Here is a 20,342-nt window from a genome sequence, read left to right as displayed (position 1 = left end):
ATTTCAGGTGTAATTTATGAGATTTTAGGTATTTTGAAAGGCATAAAAGGCATAAAATTTGTGAAAGGCATAAAATTGATCATACCGATTTCAAATTTAAGGATTCATTAGTTTATATACATTGAACCAAACCTTATCATAACATCTTAGTTGATAATTTAATATACTTTATTTTTGACAAAACATCCCATGTTTTGGTCGTGACTCACACATTAGTGTGACACACACATAGTGATGGTAATGTTTTTGTAGTGATCACAATATTTACTTTGCAGAGCTGAATCAAACATTCAATATTTTATGTTAATACAAATAACTAACTATGTTGAACATACGCATCCAGCACATATATCAGAGACACATCTGACGGAAAATATCTAATAGAAAACCAACAGCTTACATTCTATATCACTAATAAAACATGCTAAAAATCTAATGATTTGAATAACTGTACAGAGTTTTGTTTATTTCCCCAAATAAAGGATTAAGTGTTCATTTTTCTTACTACCAAATTTTTTTTGTCACTATCGAGCCAATGATACCCAGCGATACATTTCAGTCGTGACTGTTTAGATAGTGACAATTTTTGAATACTTAGACTCTAGATGCTAATCAGCACATGGTTCGCAAGCACAGTTCAGAACAAATGTACACACATAAAAACGGAATTTTATGGAATAAAGCCCAAAAAAGTTTAAGCTTAATTGCAGAAAAAAGATGTTTGATAGTGACATTCCTTAAAGTTACACACAACGATTTTCAGCCTTTAAACACATTTACTTCAAAATGATAAGACCGATCATCTCACCATGTAGCTTATTAGAGAGAGGGACACAGTAATTATTCTTGATCAAAAATGTAGGGGTGTGGCTAAAATCAATCTCAGCCAATGACTAAAACATACATTGTTTCGGTAGTGACATGAAATCATTTAAAAATAAAATATTTATACAATTTTCATGTGTTGAAATTTAGGGATTTGGGTTCGCGACACCCATCTCCCAATTGAAAGTATCCAATAAATTATGATTTTAAAGATATTCAGCTTACTGTTATTTTATAATATAATGTGGGTTTCGATTTGAATACTTGAATGCTTTTTTAAATGTGTTTTTTTTAATGTGGGACAGCAGTTTGAATGGCCCATATGTATGCGTACGTGTATGTTTTTATAAATACAAAATAAATATGCAAAGTGCATACATATGCAAACACAAACATTGTTTTGGATGTGATTAATCGTGATTAATCGTTGAACATCCCTACGACAGGCTTGGATTTCAAAGTAAATGTATCCCAGTCTTAATGGAAGCATATAGAGCAGACTTTTTAGAGCAGACAGTTCGTCATAATACCATAATGCTGAAGAATAGGTTTTATTCAAGATAATGTACACAATAAGGTTTTTGTTAGATATTCTGTCCTTCCACTACTGAATCCACATGAGAGAAGTGAATGGTTGAAAAGCACTCAGAGCTGAAATCAACTGATTGATGGTCATGAAAGTTACATGCAACGTGAAGATTAGTACATAATCCATAAAACACCTGAAGTTAATTTATTTATAAAACATAGGAAATAATAGGAAAAGCTTTCACCCACAATAAAAGTCTTCAAACCATAAATGCACCCATTCATAGACTCTCTCTGTCAATATTCCCGTTTGAATACTCTTGACGGCTGATCTATACTGGCTTGAAGAGCGTGAAAAAGACTTACCATAAGGTTGTTCGGCGCAGGTCTTTCTTTGGGCTGCTTTCTCATACTGTGTTGACAAAAGCAGAAGAGGCCATCATAAACATAATTCCACAAAGTAAAAAATCCTCCATTGTTCATTCAAAAGGATGAAAGAAAAAGAGGCACTAAAACTCCTTGAGAGTGAATATCCTGTACGACTGTGAAATCTTGACCTACCAGCCAGCTTCTCTCATTAAAAGGGTTTTCTATCAATGCTCTTGACTCGGTTGTTTATGGTCGCACGCCCAAGAATGTATCCGAATCATTCAATTCACAATGATAGCAGTTTTCAGACGAACATTGGATGTCTGACAAATATCTTTGTCAATGTTACCAAATCATAAATTCTAAATTCTTTACTTTAGTTTTTAAACAACTTTACTCTTATGACATGCTTATGTCTTCTTTACTTTAGAAAAAATACCTTTAAACCTCACCTCACCAAAAAATCCCAAATTTCTGATTACTTCACAAATATGTTCTTAACATTGAGGAAGGTTGAATGTATTTTGAAACACCAGAAATTGAAAACACCATTTAGTTAAGATGGATGATCTTTCGTGAACAAAAAGGAGAATGCTAAAATGTACAATTCATAGTACAATGAACTTATAAAAGCATAAATTGATGTATTAAATTTATTGCAAAGTGAAACCAATAAACACCCAGTGATAATCACACGTTCCCTAATAAACGCCTGCTACTAAACCTTTCAGATCTTCCAGTACATCTTCTTCATCTCCTACATCTTTTCATCCTTTTTATCATTGTACCGTTGAGGTTAATCTAACCAGGCCTCAAAGTGATAAAGGGAGAGGTAAGTAATTATCAATTCTCCTTGGCACAGATCACACCTAAGTGCAGGTAAATTAGTCAAGATGACCCAGATAAGGAATAGGAGGGATTAAAGGGACAGAGCGGCCTACAGAGGGGCCCATTTGGACCATGATGAATGACACACATACTCAGAACAGCCTATTAATAGAAGAGGATGTTGGAAGAGCAGCGCTAGGTAGGGGTGGCGAACGTGAGCCAGATGACCTGTTTGTGTAAATAAAGTGCATTGCAAGTAAACATCAGCTGCTACACAAATCCCAAAACATCTGGCTTCACCCACTATGCCCACAGGCACAGAGTGGCAGAGAAACCTTACAAGAGGCTGGCTGGGAATTCGCGTTTCTTGGGACATGACCTGTGAAAGGGAAATTTGTGCGCGGATGTTTTTAAGGCAGGGTCAACAGACCGGGGATGAACGTCAAGTAAATATTTACAGTTGTGTAAAGTTGGTCTAATTGCTTTGGTATCTGGTAAGATTTACACACCTCTCCCACTCTCCCATTACACTTTAGATGAAGATGCAAAAGTAATTTCGGCACACAATAACACAAAGCTTAAATAGTCATGAAGAACAGACCCACAGTGTAAGTGTAAACTATCAACATCTAAATCCTTAAACTGAGCATTACAGGAAAGTGTATTTTGTTGGTTGACGAATAAATCTTACATGTTTCTATGATGTGACAAACGGTTAAAATTACATTGTTTTATGTTATAACTATTTATTATAAACAATAACAATACAATAGTACGATTTGTACATGCATTTAGGAAAAGTTATATAAATGTGATAACCTCAATTTTTATCACCTCATATAGAAATGCTGATTTAATGAACTATTTGAATATTCTCTTATTTTTCCACAGCTGTGTGTGTAAGAGACATGAAGAAAGAGGTCAAGTCACTCACCACTGTGTAATAAAGTTGACAAATTTCTCACTAAACTGACCAAGAGGAAGCATAGGAGGGTCCTGAAAATAAAGAAAACATACTGTATATAAAAGCTTGCTATAACATCCTCACAAACATATCTTCACAAAAAAAGTAAATGTCAGAAGAGTCAAATACTGTCAAGACAAAAAACAAATACACAAACACACATACAACTTTCATTGACAATAAAAAACACTTTTTATTCTCACTTAAACAACTTAAAAACATTTATGTTTGTAACTGTTTCTTCATCTACCATTTTTACCTTGACAAGGTTGCCAAAGATTTAAGATCCATAATGAGGTATGTGCGTGTAGATAGTCAAAAGAAGCTGTGTTTATATTCATTTTTTGGCCGCACCTGAACCCCTCTTTTGTTGGACAGTAGAAGATCTCAATCACAAAACATGGAACAAACCCAGAAGGAGAGACAAAAAGCTTAGACTCGCACAAAGAATGGCAGAGAAGGCCATTCATGACAATGAAGCAGAATGCATACTGACCTCAACCCCCAAACAATGTTAACATCGTCACAAAATTAAACCAAACTAAACCAAATGGAACAAGCGACAAAAAGTCAAATTCCAATCCTCCCTCTTTTATTGTGTGAATAGGACGCTTGTATCCGAGTGTGTATTCAAATCCCTCTAGACTGAATTTGAGTCAATTTTGTCTCAAAGTAAGCTTTGGCAAGAATTCAGACCCCATATTTTATCTAAGATTAGGGAAGAAAAACAAATGTGACACAAACAAATGCAAGCATGAGAGGTTCAGAGAAAGGTGCATTTTTATTCTAACCTTAATCACTTAATTCTGCCTAATCTGAATTATATGGTCTCAAAGAAAAAAATGGATGACATCAACATGTTCGAAGGCAACAAAAGCCTTAAACACAGAATGAAGCTCAAGGTGTTTGGGAAGGACTGACGTATTGGAAGGCAGGCTGAATGGATTTTCTATTGAGAAATGTGTATTTGTGAGGGACAAAGAGAAGAAAAAACTGCTGTGGGCAGTGGGAATTAAATTAAACCTTAACTGCAGCATACAAGCAAACTCATTTTGGTTTACAAAACACCCAAATACTGATAAAGGGATGATAGGAAAGAACGACTTTGAAAAAGGTTTTTGGGTATGCCGTTGTGGGATTTAGGGGTGTGAAATACACCTATTCAAATGAACATAGCTGGAGGGGCTTTACTGCAGCTACACATCATTACACAGCCAAGATTCAAGGCCTGGAGGCCATACCACACAAACAAATACACACGTACACACATGCTCAGACCAAAAACATAGATTCATAGCAATATGCACAACCAGGCACATGTAAATACAGTGAGACGCATACGCAGGTACTCGTAAACAAACAGATGTGCACGTACGAGCAAACGGACTCCTTCATTCTCTGTCTTTGATGTGGCGGCTGCATGATCAGGATGATGATGAAAGCGCTATTAGATTATGCAGCTTGCTGCCATTATCCCACACTACAAACAGAACAAGACCGCAGCCTGTCTTCCTCCACAATACCAGCAGTAAATATACATGTAATTGCCCGCCAGCAATTATCAGGCAAAATTAGATCAGTAATTACAGAGATGAATTTAAGCCCAAATCTTCAATACAAAAGCCGAGAGGGACAATTAAAGACGGGTCGCCATGCAGATGGACGAGTGTGTCATTCTGAAATAGTGAAAATAAGCTGTCTCCCGTAAAGAAGCACTACAAATGCAAAACACTGAGCTGTACCTGATCTAGGAAAGCGAGAAAGGAAAAGAAAAAGCAAGTACAGGAGGATGTGAAAGAGTAAGCACGAATGAAACAGGGGGACCAAATAGCTCGTGTATGCATCACCTCATTTAGCTGTTTATTCACCCTTCCCCTGAGCCCTGCGAGGCCTTGCGGCTGATTATTTATACTGGGGTCACCATGGAAACCAGTCGCACGCACATCGTCTCGCTGATATTCACAATGCCCTTCAAACAAGGTGGACTGTCATTACCGACATGCTTTCAAAGTCCAAGTGGTCAGCCACCTTCCTAAATTTATCTCATGTACTTCGTGACACTTATCGCTTTATCAACATTTCATCAGTACTAACGCTACATTCACATCGGTTGGGTCTTGGCAATGATTATCCTTTAAGGGAAAGTTCATCTCATCAAAAGTGTGTTATTTTTTACACACCCACATGACGTTCAACATGTTTTAAGACAACATGTGTTGCTTCAGAACACAAATAAAGTTATTTTAGGTGACATCCAATGGATTTCTAGGCCTCATAGTTACAGTTGTTGTCAAGGTCCAGATAAGTACTCAAGACCTGGTTAAATTGGTCCATCTGCTCATAGTGGCATTTTTTTGAAGCGACGGCAATACTTTATGTGCGAAAAACAAACCAAAATAACGACTTTAATATTATATATTCTCCGTCTTGTCAGTCTATTGTTAAAGTTCATGAGAGCGCTTCGAACGAATCTGCATTCGGTTTGTACAGTTGGGGAAAAACGTGTCTTCCTCAATATCGAAATCATTAGACATGTTGCGAAGATCTGCTTATATATAGCGTGCGTCTGCTTGTAAACACAGAGTTGTGCTTCCAGGTTGTCAATCAGAATGCCGGCGTCTGCCCCACCGAATGCGCATGCGTCATAGTGCTCTCGTGAAGGCGCACAATAGACTGACAAGACAGAGGAGAATATATCGATTAAACTCGTTATTTTGCTTTGTTTTTCGTACATTAAGTATTGTCGTCGCTTCAAAAAAATGTAATTGAGCCACTATGAGCGGATGGACCAATTTAACAATGTCTTTAGTACTTTTCTGGACCTTGACAACTATAACCATGATGTCTTTGAGAATGCCTTGAAATCTCTTGGATGTACCTAAAATTTGTTTATTTGTGTTCAGAAGACACCGGAACGTCATGTGGGTGGGTAAAAAAATAAAACCAATTTTAAAATGAACTTTTCCTTTTATGGACTGGTCATGACGTCCTTCTTTGCCAGGTATCGTCTTTATTTCCGTCTCTCTCAAGAGCACACTTCTTCTTATTCTAGCGTTGACTATTCTCCTGCTCTTTCAGTCTATCACATTCACTCTCTGCACTAGATTACTCTCTAAAGTAGGTCCAGGGGAGCACCCGCATCTCTATCCGTCTCTCTTTGAAGGTTGTAAATCAGCGCCGGTGAGTAATAAGGCTATGGTCAGCTAAACGTGGTGGCTGGCAGCGTTGCAGCGCGTTCCCTGGCCTAAGGGAGCTGAAGCGAAGGGCACGGCAAAAAATAGTTTGAGCGATGCGTCTGCCGGGTGAGTAATGAACGGGTTATCCGGGTCAACTCATTACACGAGCGGCCGTTTAATTATTAATTACGCACGATCTATATCGGAAAGGACACGTTCAGTATGTTTAATGTGTGTTTATGCGGCCCTCTCCTCCATCTCTCTCAGGCGCTGTTATTAGCACGTGTCAGTGAGGAGCTCAAGCAGAGAAGAGAAAGGAGAGACTCCCCCCACACACACAATTAACACAATTACTAATTAATTACTCACATAGCGGTGGAAAGCGCATTTAAATGTCGGAGTTACCATGGCCTACGGGCTTTAACTAAATGCTGGGGAGAGTGATGTAAATTTGGAGATTGTTTGAGTGTTTGTGAGTGGGGTGAAAGATGACCTCACTTTTCCCTTTAGACATGCTAATTTCAAGGGGTTGTTCACTCCAAAATTACAATTCCTGTCATCATTTACTCAACCTCTTGTCATTTCAAACCTGTAGGAGTTTCTTTCTCCTGCAGAACACAAAAGAAGATATTTTGAAGAATGTTGTTACCGAACTCGGCGGTACCCATTCAATTATATTGCATTGCCACAAAACCATGGTTCGGTCACCAACATACTTCACAATATCTTCTTTTAAGTTGAATGAAAGAAAGTGATGAAAGATGAAAGAAAAGTGAAAGAAGTGAAAGATGAAAGAAAGTGATGAATGTAAATGATGACTTTTTCGGGTGAACTATCACTTGAAGACTCCCAATGAACACAAAATAAAATGCTTAGAAGAATATTAGTCACTAAAGCCTCAGTCACCAAACATGATAAATATGTAAAAGATGACAACATTTTCATTTTTAGAGATGAGATTTTTCTTGACCACTTTGCTTAGACACAGATGTTTTAGTGACTGTTACTTTACCCTTCCAAGAGAAACACAAAGATGACTTACTGCATACTGCATTACTGCAATTAGGCAAATTACTGCAAACAACTCTAGCAAAGAGGAACAGTTATATATACCAGAATTTTGTGTATATCGAAGAAGGGAGTCTAACACAGAGCTGTATCTGTTCAATAAATATCTAGGTTTAACTGACCCTAACCCAGCTCCTTAGAGAGATAAGGGTGAGAAAACTTGTCAGGGTTTATCTGGGTGTATTTTAGCGCCTAACGCATGTCAAGGTTAATGCAACAACTCTGTTGTCCGCACCCCTCAGTTGTCCAGAGCACTGTCATGCTACATTACCCCAGCAAACTCCGATTGTGTAGGAGAGAAACAGAATACGAGTGCATGAAAGAGATCAAAAAAGAAATTAAAATCGTGTTGCTGACAATAAGCATAAATAATGTTTTTTTTATTATTAACATGATTTATTAAACTAGGATTATTTATCAAATTTCCATATATTTCTATTTTTAGTCTATTTCTAACTTCACATGCAGAATTAAGGCAAATGTTTCATTGGAGACCTCGAGATCAGCGCGGCCAATCTTAGACAGTTCCAGTTTCCAAACCCTGAGCAGAGCTGATAATGCACCTCGCTTCATTAGGAAACAAAATATCAGCTTTCCACCCCATTAGGGACGTTTTCGTACATGGAAAACAGACTCACCTCATCAACAATGCACTGCAATAACTGAAGAGGCTGTGGAAGAGGGGGGTAGAAGAAAAAGAGATTAGACCCCGGATAACGTCCTTACAGTGCAAAAATAAAATCATTAATGCAATAAAACAGGTAGCAATACAGCTTAATCAAATGCACTCTGACTCGGAAAAAGCCATTTGATCTGTAATGTTTTCTTATTTCTAATAGCACCTAATCTGAATACAGGCCGTTAAGACTGAGCGTAATATTGTGTTGTATTAACTTCAGAGGGAGGCAACCAAGCGAGGTGAGAAAACTGCACGAGGGCTTACGGGAGGGGCCGTCTACATCTCCGAAAATACATGAAAAACACTTACCATTAAGGAGCCCTGGTTCTTTTGAATCTGGAAGGGAAGAAAAAAGAAGAAACAGGGATTTGGGTGAGAATCAGTGTGGGAGAGAGAGTGGGACGGTGAGAACAAAAAACAACGACAGAAAACAGTCTCCGTGTAATTAGCATGTAATAATCACAAGCGTTGCACTTGGACATTTTTACGATCACTGGGAGAAGATTATGAAAACCCTGTTGGCAAGATATGGGCATGATGTGTTAACATCATTTACATAATGAAAACACAGTTGCTAATAGTCTGATCCTCAATTAGGACAAGCTTCACCAAGCAATGTTTTTTTGTTAATTTTCTATTTCCTGCTTTTTATTTGCCTCCAGGTTTCTATGGTTGTCTGTACAAGTAACAACATGATATGCATTTCATAAGACATCACAGTCTAGAATAAAAGTGTGTTAGTTCTCTATCAGTCAAGCAGTATAACACAACTGGTCTAATAATGATTATGTTACAGTCATGTGAGCGCTCATGTGTTACAATTATGTGAAAACATGTTGTGTGTTTTTTTTGTGCCACGTTTCTATAAGAAAAAGGGAGTCTAACACGAAGTATAAAAAATTTCAAACATTTTGATTAAATATTCACAGGTCAGGTGTTAAAGGACCAGTCAGTAAAATTTTACGGCATCTAGCGGTGAGGTTGCGAATTGTATCCAGCGGCTCACTGCACCTCTCCCATCTCTGTTTCGTAGCATTACGCGGCTTACACAGGACTAAGATAAGATCTTTGCCAAAGAAGACAACGTATTTAGGAAACGTTCTGTAGAGCGGTTGGTCCGTTTTGGGCTACTGTAGAAACAACATGGCAAATTCCATGCAATGGGACCTGCAGTGTATGCTGGGTTTTCATGCCGCCACAGACTCTCGCCAAATTTATGTCTCGAGTCTTCACAAAAAACACTGCGTGTATTTAACAGACTACCATTTGTAACTGCATGAAAAGTTAGTTAAAAAGCATAAAAAGCTTTATTTTATTTAAAAACATTTCTGTTTGGTTGAATCAAAGTAACATTTTGATTCAAATTGCAATTAATAATTGTAATTTTTATCTAATATTTAGAACGTTTAATATGTTTTAATGTGTTAAGTGTTTGGCTAAGCCACTCAAAGGTATGGTAGGCCTACACATGCATGTGTACAAGGCCAGGTTGGCACCACCTCCGCCTCATTTTGAGCCATGAAGACCCTGGTATGTAGATGTATGCAGAAATAGCTCATTCTAAGGTAATAAAAACATAACACTTATTATATATAATAACCTTTTCTGATTTGCATATCTAGAAATAAATAATAAATATGCTGAAACAAGTTTTTTTATCCAGCTCACAGGAGGCCAATGCACAGCTTCCGTAACTTGGTCCAAACCTCCTGCCTGAAATGAACAGTTTAAGCTAACACCTTAAGGTGTGAGGCCAGCAGGCCACTGTGATGATATATTATGCTAGTCATTGATTCTCTCTCAATAAAACACGGCCCATCTCTCTTTAAGTACCTAGAGACTTTAGAGTTTAATGCAGGAACTAAATAACACGCAGCATTGGCTAAAACTGCAAACCCCAGCAATCACAGGACAATTAAAGACATCAATATCTGCCGTATGTGTAGTTTTCCAATATAATCAGTTCGATGAAATACACTGATGTCACCTCCACTGAACGGTCAAGACGACAACTGTTGCCTTCTGAAAATGTTACAACTTAAATTACTTGAGGGGAAAAATCCTGATCTCACGCACCAAAGCAAAATCTGAAAATGAACTTCTTAAATGAAAACTAAATGCAAATCAACATTGTTCTCGTGTTGATTGGCAGTTATTGATGGATTATTAAATATTTAATGCAAGGTAAAATATATATTTCAACCATTTTAACGCACGTCAAAACATCCAGGCAAGCATCTCTCACTCAAATGCATTTATAAGATTTGTTAAAGCTGTAGAAGAGCTACATCATATAGCGTATTCAGATGAATATGAGACTCAAAATGAGCTGAAACCAAAACAGCCGGAAAACCGAAAAGGCAACAACAAATCAATCAGGAGGAGAAGCGCTGGAGGCTGTATACACACGCCAGCCAGTCTGCAGTCTTCAAAGATTTTCCGAGCGAGCCATCGGGAGACGCCATTAACTCCTGACAAAGAATGCAAATTAATCCCAACATGGGGTGAGACGAAATTAAAGAGCCTTTTATAATCAATGACAAGATAACACACACAGAAAACACACAGGAATGCACACATACACACACACGTAAGCATTCGCTCACAAAAAGCAGCAGATTTAAAGCTCTGGTCTAATGTGGTTGGTATGGGGGCAATTCTTAAGATCACCACACACAATGGACAATGAATGCACGAGCATGTGTGTGAGAGAGAGAACAGACAGATGCTTAGGCTGCTGTGAGTGACAGGCCAGGCCCGAGGTAGCGTGTGTGCTGGTTGGGTGGCGTGTGTGTGTGTGCGTGTGAGTGTGTCATGCCTGCAGGTGAAGAGTCTGCGCAGCACCATATGGAGCTGTGAAAATTAACATCAAGAGCAAAAACGCTCTAGCAGTGGGAGGTTGAGCTCTCTCTCCCTCTCTTACTGGCTAGCCCCCTCCCTCTTTCTCCTTCATGCCTCTCTCTATTTTCATTCCATAAGAATTCCAGAAACGCAGGAACAAGGGGAAAGCAAGATTAGAGGAGGAAGTAATAAATTAATGGGGTGTGTATACATGCAATGCTTCAGTATATTGCGCCTCTGGCTCTACGGGCCGAGAACAAAAGTTTTGCCGTTTTTGGTTTCTCGATCAATCACTAACGCTTTATCAGATAATGATGTATGAGGTTTGAGGATGTACTGTGGAAAGAGTGACAGACCTGAACGGATTTTTAAAAGCGTGAAAATATAGGTTTTGGTCCAATATCTTAAGGACAACTTTGAAGTCTACTGTTCTCTATTGTCTGTGTGTATGAGGGAGTGTTTGTGTATGTGAATACATTAGTTTATGTAATAATACTCTGTGGATTAACATGATAATGGCCCTGTTAATAGATAACGCTGGAGAGCAGAGGAAAACAATTTCAAATGAAACAAGCCTGGAGGCCACGGGCTAATGCACACAGAGAAAACCACACGGATACACTAATACACACACCGCCTTATACACGTCTTTCTGTTTTTACCTATCAGCTTTTGTCTGTTTTCTCAGTTTCTTTAACAACCTAATATTCTGTGACAGAACCGTGCATGTAACACAGAATCTAACAAGATCTATGATTAATCGTAAAGATCCCAATCACACTCTTCATAGCACCAAATTGTTTTAATGTGTTGCACATTAGGAATTCACTGCAACTCATTTTTTATTTCGTTGTGTAACCTCTTTCAATTGTAGCCAACAGCTTTGCATCAAGTGATGTGTGAGATACAGCACAAACGCACAGAAGTGCCAAGCCCAGCCTCTGTGACTGTTCTTCTAAACTCAACGCTCAAGGCTTTGGCACTAGACGCAGCCTCAAAATGTTCCTTTCTGATTTCCCCCTGCATGCCCTGAGTGGCTGCTTTGTTTTAATATGCTAATTAACCCAACAGGCATGCTGGGAGTAATTTATTGAGCATTAGTCAACATTTCCCTCATTAAAGGGCCCCTGAAACTCACTGCACTCCAACATGCACAACTTTAACAGCTAAGAGTCTGATTAGAGAAACTGGGGCTTTCAAGCAAAGTTCGGTACAGATGTCTATATGGATGTTAGAAACTAATTTCAATAAGAACACAGGGAATTTCCTAACAGCCAAAATCATGAATTTGAAAAAGAAGCCGGGATGTTTAAAAGGATAGTTCACCCAAAAATTTTAATTCTGTCATGATTATCTCACCATCGATCCAAATATGTTTACATTTTGTTGTATATGTTGTACATTTTGTCTGATGAATACAGAGAAAGATATTTGAAAGAATGCTTGTAACCAAACAGTTCTTGGGCACCATTGACTACTAGGGCTGGACCAGAAAATGTAATAATAATAGGTTGGCATTCGATTTTCAATTTTAAGATTCAAATATTATTTTCTTTCCTGACACCTGGCATCCCCCACAATGCGGTTTCTATTCTAACTTAAAAATGAATCGCCCATGAGTGAACGTCATGAACGTCATGATTTAGTTAATCTGGAGAGAAGACAAAAATGCTCAGGTGTGTGGGAACACTTTAAATTCAGGGAGGACAAGACAATGGTGGTGTGCCAAATATGCAATTTGAAACTGGCCAACCACAACAGCACATCAAGTTTGAAAAATCACATGAGCTCTGTAAGTAGTATGCCTATAAAAATGCTAGTTTGTGACTTATTAAGTGTTCAACTGTACGTGCACGTTGAGCAGATCTACTTATGTTATCAAAACAACACGAGAGTAATAGATGAAAGATGCTTCACGCTTTTCGGTCTGTGCAGTGCCCGTGATGTCTGACAAAACCTAATATTTGGAGCAATTTGGGCCCCCGTGATGGCAAAGGTTTTATGAGATACAGCACGTATCCAAAGTTTTTTTTTCTTACGATGACAGCTGAAGCTGAACAAGAAATTTAAACAGTCTCATGACCTGTCATGCATTTAAATCCACATCTCTGGCACGGTTGGCAATCAAACTGTGTTCTGTGCCTGAGCAAGAAACAAGAAATAGCCTCCTCAAAACATTTTTCTAAACTAACATAATAAAGAAAGGAAACAAAATATATCTAATTACAAATGAAAACTAAAAAAAATATTTTAATGCTGCAACAGTTTTAACAGTCTCCTTCTCATTCTGAATGTGTCGCTTGTCCATATTGCACAAAAAAATTGTCAGGAATTACTCGCACTCCAAATTTGTATAAATTTCTTTGTTTGGTTAAACACAGAAACGATATTTGGACGAATGCTTGTAACCAAACAGTTCTTGGACACCCATTGACTACCATAGTAGGAAAAATTACAATGATAGTCAAAAGTGCCTCAGAACTGTTTGCTGTCCGACATTCGTCAAAATTTCTTCTTTTGTGTTCAACAGAACAAAAATTATAAAGTCATTTTTCCTACTATGGTAGTCAATGGGGTCCGAGAAGTGTTCGGTTACATGCATTCCTCCAAATATCTTTCTCTGTGTTCAGCAGAACAAAGACATTTATACAGATTTGAAATAACTCGAAGGCGAGTAAATGATGACAGAATTTAGTTTTGGGTGAACTATCCCTTTAAGAGAGCTAAACTAGTATAAGATTAGTAGATGTAGACTCACCTGTGGATATGGAAAAGAGCCCAGTGCCAACTGTAAATGGAAAAAATGTGAAAAGTTACTCTAAATGTATACATAAACATGCGTCTGAATGAACACACTAGAGTTTCATTGAAGCTGAAAAACCCATCAAACTCATTTCAGTTCAGTCTCCATTCAGAGGTGAGTTTGCCTCATCTAAGAAATCAGCCAACAAAACCTACAGGTAAATTACCTGAACTGGTACAACATTCCAGCAGCCGAACGAGAATCGATCTCTTTTCTAACAACACAATACAAAACAGCACGTTCAATTCTAGCTCATAATCGGATCAATAAACTGTTCATCAACTCATAATAGTGTCAATCCATAAGACCTCTGATGTTTCTCTCCCTTAACATCTCAGTGATGATATCAAGCAGTATTGATAAATGCAATCAATGGATTGAGTCCAGGGATACAATAACAATTCATCACAGCCAATGAGAAGCGCTGACAATTACAAAATGAGAATCAATAAAGCCGAAGAGAACTACCAGCACGGCATTTTCAGCACGGGAGTTAAACCACCATATTGAAATCTAATCCACTCATACATTTTATGCTGCTGGTTTCTGCTTATAAAAAACATCCCCTGCACGAAACAAATCTTCCATACCGTACGCACACACCTGTGTTGTATTCACACACACCTCTGGGACTGGTGTAGTAGTGGAGGTAAAGAGAACACAGCACTATAATTACTGGACGTTCTGCTGGCTGAGTGATTGATAGCGTTTTGCCACACTGACTCCAAATCCTGTGCTCTCTAACATACACACACTTCCCCTTTCTTTAATGTCTCAATACACATACATTTCTGTATTTGAAGACTGAAACACACACACACACACACACACAAACCGGTTTATTCCATGTCTTTTTTGATTAAACAGAAACCCTCTTTCCTGTACAAACAAAAGAAAAAATGAAAAACCTTGTTTCTCAGTCTTATGCCTGCATTAGAACTTTAGAACAGGAGAAAAGATGGGTAAAAACAGACAGCATAGCATACGAGTGTGTGGTGTGTGTGTCAGTGGGAGATCCTGAGTGTGATCCATGCATAGCTGTAGGCCAACATCTGTTTGGACAGGCTGCCTGCAGGGACTATCAGCAGCACGCAGCAGAAACCGCAAGACACCAGTCCACCCAAACTACGAATGCAAGGGCGTGTGTACAGTATGTGGGTTTTAATGCACCCCAAAAATTGTATAATATGAATGTTTTACCTCCATGAAAGAGATTCCTACACTCCATACATCTGAGTGAATACCATACTGCTCCCCTGATATCCGCTCTGGCTACAGAACCGAAAACAGACAAAACAGACAGAGGAAGAATCAGTAAATAGAAACATAACAACTGGTTTGAACAGGAACTAAGGGCCAAACATGTGAGTTACCTTTTGTGTCAACAGTTTATGTGTGCGGTCTGATGTGAATTTATGCTTGTAAGTGCTGAAGCATTACTCATTGTATGAATTACACGATCCACACATAACACAAAAATTTGACCCTACAATATATGAATGAATGAAGCAGGACTGGCGACACCAATTTGAATATAAAAAAGATTCTGAATAGAAAAACTGTCACGGGAATGAATTCCACTTACTGCCATGTATGCGTTGGTTCCCACATATGTTTTAGCAATAGAGTTCACCAACTGCGAAAGAAAAAAAGAGAAAGACACTTTTAAATCTTTAAAGGGGTGGGTGGGGCAAGCTTGACATTGTCAACTTGTTAAAAAACGAGTTGGACAAATGAAGTAGTACTTCTGTGCTCGATACACTCCACCAGGGTCCGTAAAGGTTTCTGAAAGTTTTTTTAGAACATGAATTACCATAACGTATTGAGGCTTAGTCGCTTATTGGACAATTTTTCGGGAAAAGCATGCCTACACGTCAACCAGCGAAACCGAGAGAAAGAGTACGCCCACGCACTCCCATCAATATGCTTCATTCGGGTTATAGAAGTTCAGCTGTGTGTGTTTGTTTGTTCACAGCATTTCGGTGAGGAATGTTACATAAACGGTGGATAAAACTCTGGATTTGGACAACGTTTGATCCTGATAGATGGGGCGGTCCCAGTGCTAAAAGATGCCGGACATGAACTGCACGCAGTAAGTGAAACGGCGTCAAATGTCTGTGTTTTGTAGGCAACTGGCACGTATGTGCATAATGTAAACAACACAAACTTATTGTGAATCAACAGATATGAAAGAATAATGCAATGATGTATTGTGTGCTCGTGCTTCATTTCCGCCCACTGGACACCTCCATGAGCTTGACTGTTTTCCGAAATAATCATACAGTTGTATTTGTCTTTTATAAATGTGATCAAACTAAATACTCTTCGAAGATATGAACTATGCAGAATTACTCTATAGGTAAGATTAAATGAAAAATTTGTTTTTCGCAGCCAAACTATTGCCACACTTTAGGAGCCGATGGTCAAGTGGTTCGTTCTCCGACATATTGCGCCAGTGCATCCCGGATGACCCGAGTTCGAATGCCACTCGTGGTCCTTTGCTCGACCCCACCCCCTCCGTCTCTCTCATCCACTTCGCTTTATGTCCTCTCTAAAATAACTGTCTGTCCACTAAAGGCAAAAATTATGACTAGGACTAGTCAAGCTCCAAAATTCAATACCATGGGTTATGACTGCGTTCACATCCCCACCTCTGGGTATTATAAATAGTACTGAAAAATATTATAGCTGAAACAGTTCAATTGACATCCAATGATCAAAACGAAATAATTATTATCTTTGTTTAATCATAAAATTCAATACACATGAAGCGACCTGAGCTCATTGCCATTAGGTAAAACACACAGCAACAGTAACTGATTGAAAAATTCTCCTGAAAAGAATGTGTTATTGAAATGCCAGCCAGGTTTAATTTTAGTCGTTTCTCTCACAGGGGAGAGATGGTGAGATGTGAGCACAATAACACATGTCAGGAATGACAGGACAAACATAATGAGAGCATTCCCCACCGGCCTGACGTGTGTCTCTCTCACTGTGTGTAAGTGAATGAAAGATACGCTGGTCCTAAATACAGAACCGCGGTCTGGACGGGAGAACACACGCGTGCGTGCACCTCATCCAGGGGTCAGCTTCAAGTCGAATCTCTACGGGGAATGTGGATATGAATATTAATTAACAGAGGGGCGTGTGGTGTGATTGGGCTCCATTGTTGGACTCCTGAGTGTATTGGAGGTGGAGAGATGGATGCTGACTTTGTCAGTGTGAACTATTGTCTCCAGCCACACACACAGACGCCAGCACACATGCTGAATATCTGGTCAATGTGGTAATTAGAACGATCTGAAAGTGAGAGGAGAGAAGCAATCTAGGAGGTGTCTAGGGAGTTTGGGAGCAAAGACAAGATCTCTCTAGAGGATAGAGACAGGGGAGAGAAAAGAGAAGAGAGAAATTGAGACAGACGGGACAGGTTGATATGACTGTGCTCACTATATTTTGCACACCCAAATAAGACTCGCATGAGTATACACATTAATGCAAACAAACACAAACGCACAATAATCAGAGGAATCTGTACCTGTGTGCTGACTCCAAAGTCACACAATTTGACCTGACCTCGAGTGTTCACCAGCATGTTGGAGGGTTTCACATCTGCACAAATACACAATCAATGAATTTACACATGCACAAAGCCATTTGTAGCCAAAAAGAGATATTAAATATACGACCACAGGAAAAAAAGAGTTTTATATTGAATTTGCTATGCTTAGTGATTGGGTAAAATTATCATTTTTGTTTTATTCTGTGAACTCCAAAAAACCTTACTCCCAAATTTCAAATAAAATTTTTGTTTCTATTTGCATTGCAGAAAATGGAAACTGGAGAAGCAGGACAAAAATCACAGAATAGATGCTCTGTATTTTTTCACATCTAAAATAATGCAAAGAAAACAAGTTCATATTCACACAACATTATTGTTTGTATATGAATTCAGAAAAACTTAGATTTTTTTATGTGACTCCATTATTTTTTATCACAGTTTTCATGTGTCTTGTTATGCTGTCAGTGTTTCACATTGCTGTTGGTTGACTTGGTGTTTGATTTTGTTGAAATTTAACAGACACTGGACTGGAATGGCCACAATACATCTAGAAATGCTGATTAAATTACAATTTGGAATGTCTCTTCATGTTTTCCGTAGCAGTGTGATTAGATGTTTTTTCAATAGATATTTTAAAGTCCCCTCCTCACCTCTGTGCAAAATCTTTAGGCTCCATAGGTATGTTAATCCATTTACCACCTATACAGAAATGCATTACAACACAAACATACTCATAGCAACAAACACACAACCGTAGACACAAATGTGTTATCTTTGAAAATCCACACACACATAGGTCTATATTGCCAGTATCACTGACTTCTAACTAAACTTCTCTCATATGCATGCAACAAGGCTTATGACTTACAGCTACTGCAATCCTCCCCAAGACATGCTCAGGAATTTTCCAGTACACATCCAGAGAACCACCTGTACCAATAACAAAAATACATCACAATCTGTCTATTTATCCCACCACCCATATCTTCAGTATTTGTAACTTTGTTTTTCTTTGATATGCCTCAAGTTTTTTTCTCTAGTTCGATCACCTGACTTCACAAGTCTGTTTACTTATAACAGTAACATCTTCAAGATATGAGTGTCAACATAAATGTCAAATTTTGTGTCAAATTAGGGGGAAATTATTTGAAACTGAAAAAAGTAATAGAAATTTCCAAATTGTTGGAAAGGGATCTTACAAACAGAGAACAAATCTGTCTACGACAGTGCACAGTAAAGACAGACCTCTATTACTGTAGTGACGCATTAAATTCAACATAATGGCAATAATATACAACGGCCAAATCAACAGATATTACCTACCATCCATAAACTCAGTGCATATAGATATTCTGTTCTCCACGAAGAATGCACTGTAGAATTTGATTATGTACGGAGAGTCACACTGTAAACAAAACAATCAAATATATTATGGATGGCAAACTAAATATCAAATATACTTTTTGCTCTTTATCATAAAAGTATGACCATATAACCAATAATATGTGCTGGTTAATGGTATTACAGTGATGTATAAACCCAGCCTCGCCAGGTGGTCGTGTGTTTATACTGTTTGAACTACATACTGTATAGCCTGTAATTTTATAACGGTGGAGTAACTTGATACACTTGATATGTGTCAGTGGAAACTTAATTAAAGGAAACATGTCATTGGTTGTTTAAATGAAAGTATCTTTGTGAGGTAGTTAACTAACCCAAGTCAACGTGAAAATGCAGGTTAGCATAACCTCGATTATTCAGATTTGTCTGATTGGCCGATTATTCGATGTGATTGGTTTATTGTGCACATAGGGTGATTTGATAATAAATTGAAGTCTATCTGGCAGCTGTTGTCATTGTAGGTTACTGGAGTAGATACACTGGACTACATGGGCACTGATCTCTAAATAATTAATGCCACTTCTTTCATACTTATCACATTCATACACCTCAAACTAATCTGAAAACTGAAACCACAAACTACTCTACACAAATTTGTTTGTTGTTTGGTAAATAAACTGACTTGCATCCTGATTCCTGAAGCAGTCTGTGATCCAATTAGTTTAGTAAGAGGTTAAACTCAAAGTTATACCGAGAGAATGGCGAGAACCTGATATCACTACAGTACTGAAAAAAGTGCTGGTCACATGAGTGCCCACATCAAATCCATGTCACTCTTCCTAGATTTGAAATGCATTGGAAAAAAGTGATATACATACAAACTTAGTATTCGTGCAAGGTGAAAAAGAGCTTCAGACCTTATAAAGGATCTCAAGTTCCGACATGATCTGCTTCTGCAACTCCACTGTGATGTCCAGAGGAATAACCTGCGAAACACAAAACCATCATTTGAACAGACACACAAAGAACACTTGTCTCAAAGCATATCCATCTAGACAAAAACACTCATTCTTCAAACCAACATGTGCTCATTTGCCTAATTCACAACTGCCTTGAAGAGAATATTTCCCATCCAATTTATACTGGCAAACATTGGGCACTCATTCAAAAGAGGAACACTGTAATAAAATATATTGTGATTGATCAAAATGAGCCTCAGGTGCTAAAGTGAGCCGCATCGATATTTTTGATCCAGTATGCTTTAAGGTTGAATGTGGATGCTTGAAAAGCTATCAAGGAATTTCAATGGGGTCACAGTATACACAGTTTCACAGGAAATTAAGAAAATCCACTATTTGTAA

The 20,342-nt window shown here is 38.2% G+C and overlaps 1 protein-coding gene across 4 annotated transcripts in view; it reads right to left on the bottom strand.

Annotated features, from left to right (window-relative positions):
- The window catches only part of map2k5 (mitogen-activated protein kinase kinase 5), a 41,866-nt gene that overhangs the window by 6,757 nt on the left and 14,767 nt on the right, over positions 1–20,342 (bottom strand). For 2 of the 4 annotated variants that reach the window (XM_056744784.1, XM_056744785.1), the window contains exons 10-21: positions 19,899–19,967; positions 18,964–19,045; positions 18,509–18,570; positions 18,291–18,339; positions 17,617–17,690; positions 15,667–15,717; positions 15,282–15,353; positions 14,037–14,066; positions 8,747–8,773; positions 8,397–8,429; positions 3,485–3,546; positions 1,720–1,765 (exon numbers count right to left, since the gene is read on the bottom strand). In XM_056744784.1, coding sequence (XP_056600762.1) covers positions 1,720–1,765; positions 3,485–3,546; positions 8,397–8,429; positions 8,747–8,773; positions 14,037–14,066; positions 15,282–15,353; positions 15,667–15,717; positions 17,617–17,690; positions 18,291–18,339; positions 18,509–18,570; positions 18,964–19,045; positions 19,899–19,967 — 657 coding nt within the window. Of the gene's footprint in view, positions 1–1,719; positions 1,766–3,484; positions 3,547–8,396; positions 8,430–8,746; positions 8,774–14,036; positions 14,067–14,088; positions 14,296–15,067; positions 15,207–15,281; positions 15,354–15,666; positions 15,718–17,616; positions 17,691–18,290; positions 18,340–18,508; positions 18,571–18,963; positions 19,046–19,898; positions 19,968–20,342 lie in introns of those variants that run through there. The other 2 variants (XM_056744786.1, XM_056744788.1) reach the window with 2 other exon arrangements.

This window comes from Triplophysa dalaica, chromosome 1 (assembly GCF_015846415.1).
Source record: "Triplophysa dalaica isolate WHDGS20190420 chromosome 1, ASM1584641v1, whole genome shotgun sequence".
Lineage (NCBI taxonomy): Eukaryota > Metazoa > Chordata > Actinopteri > Cypriniformes > Nemacheilidae > Triplophysa > Triplophysa dalaica.
Note: the sequence above shows the minus strand (reverse complement) of the source record. Positions and strands in the feature narration are given on the sequence as shown.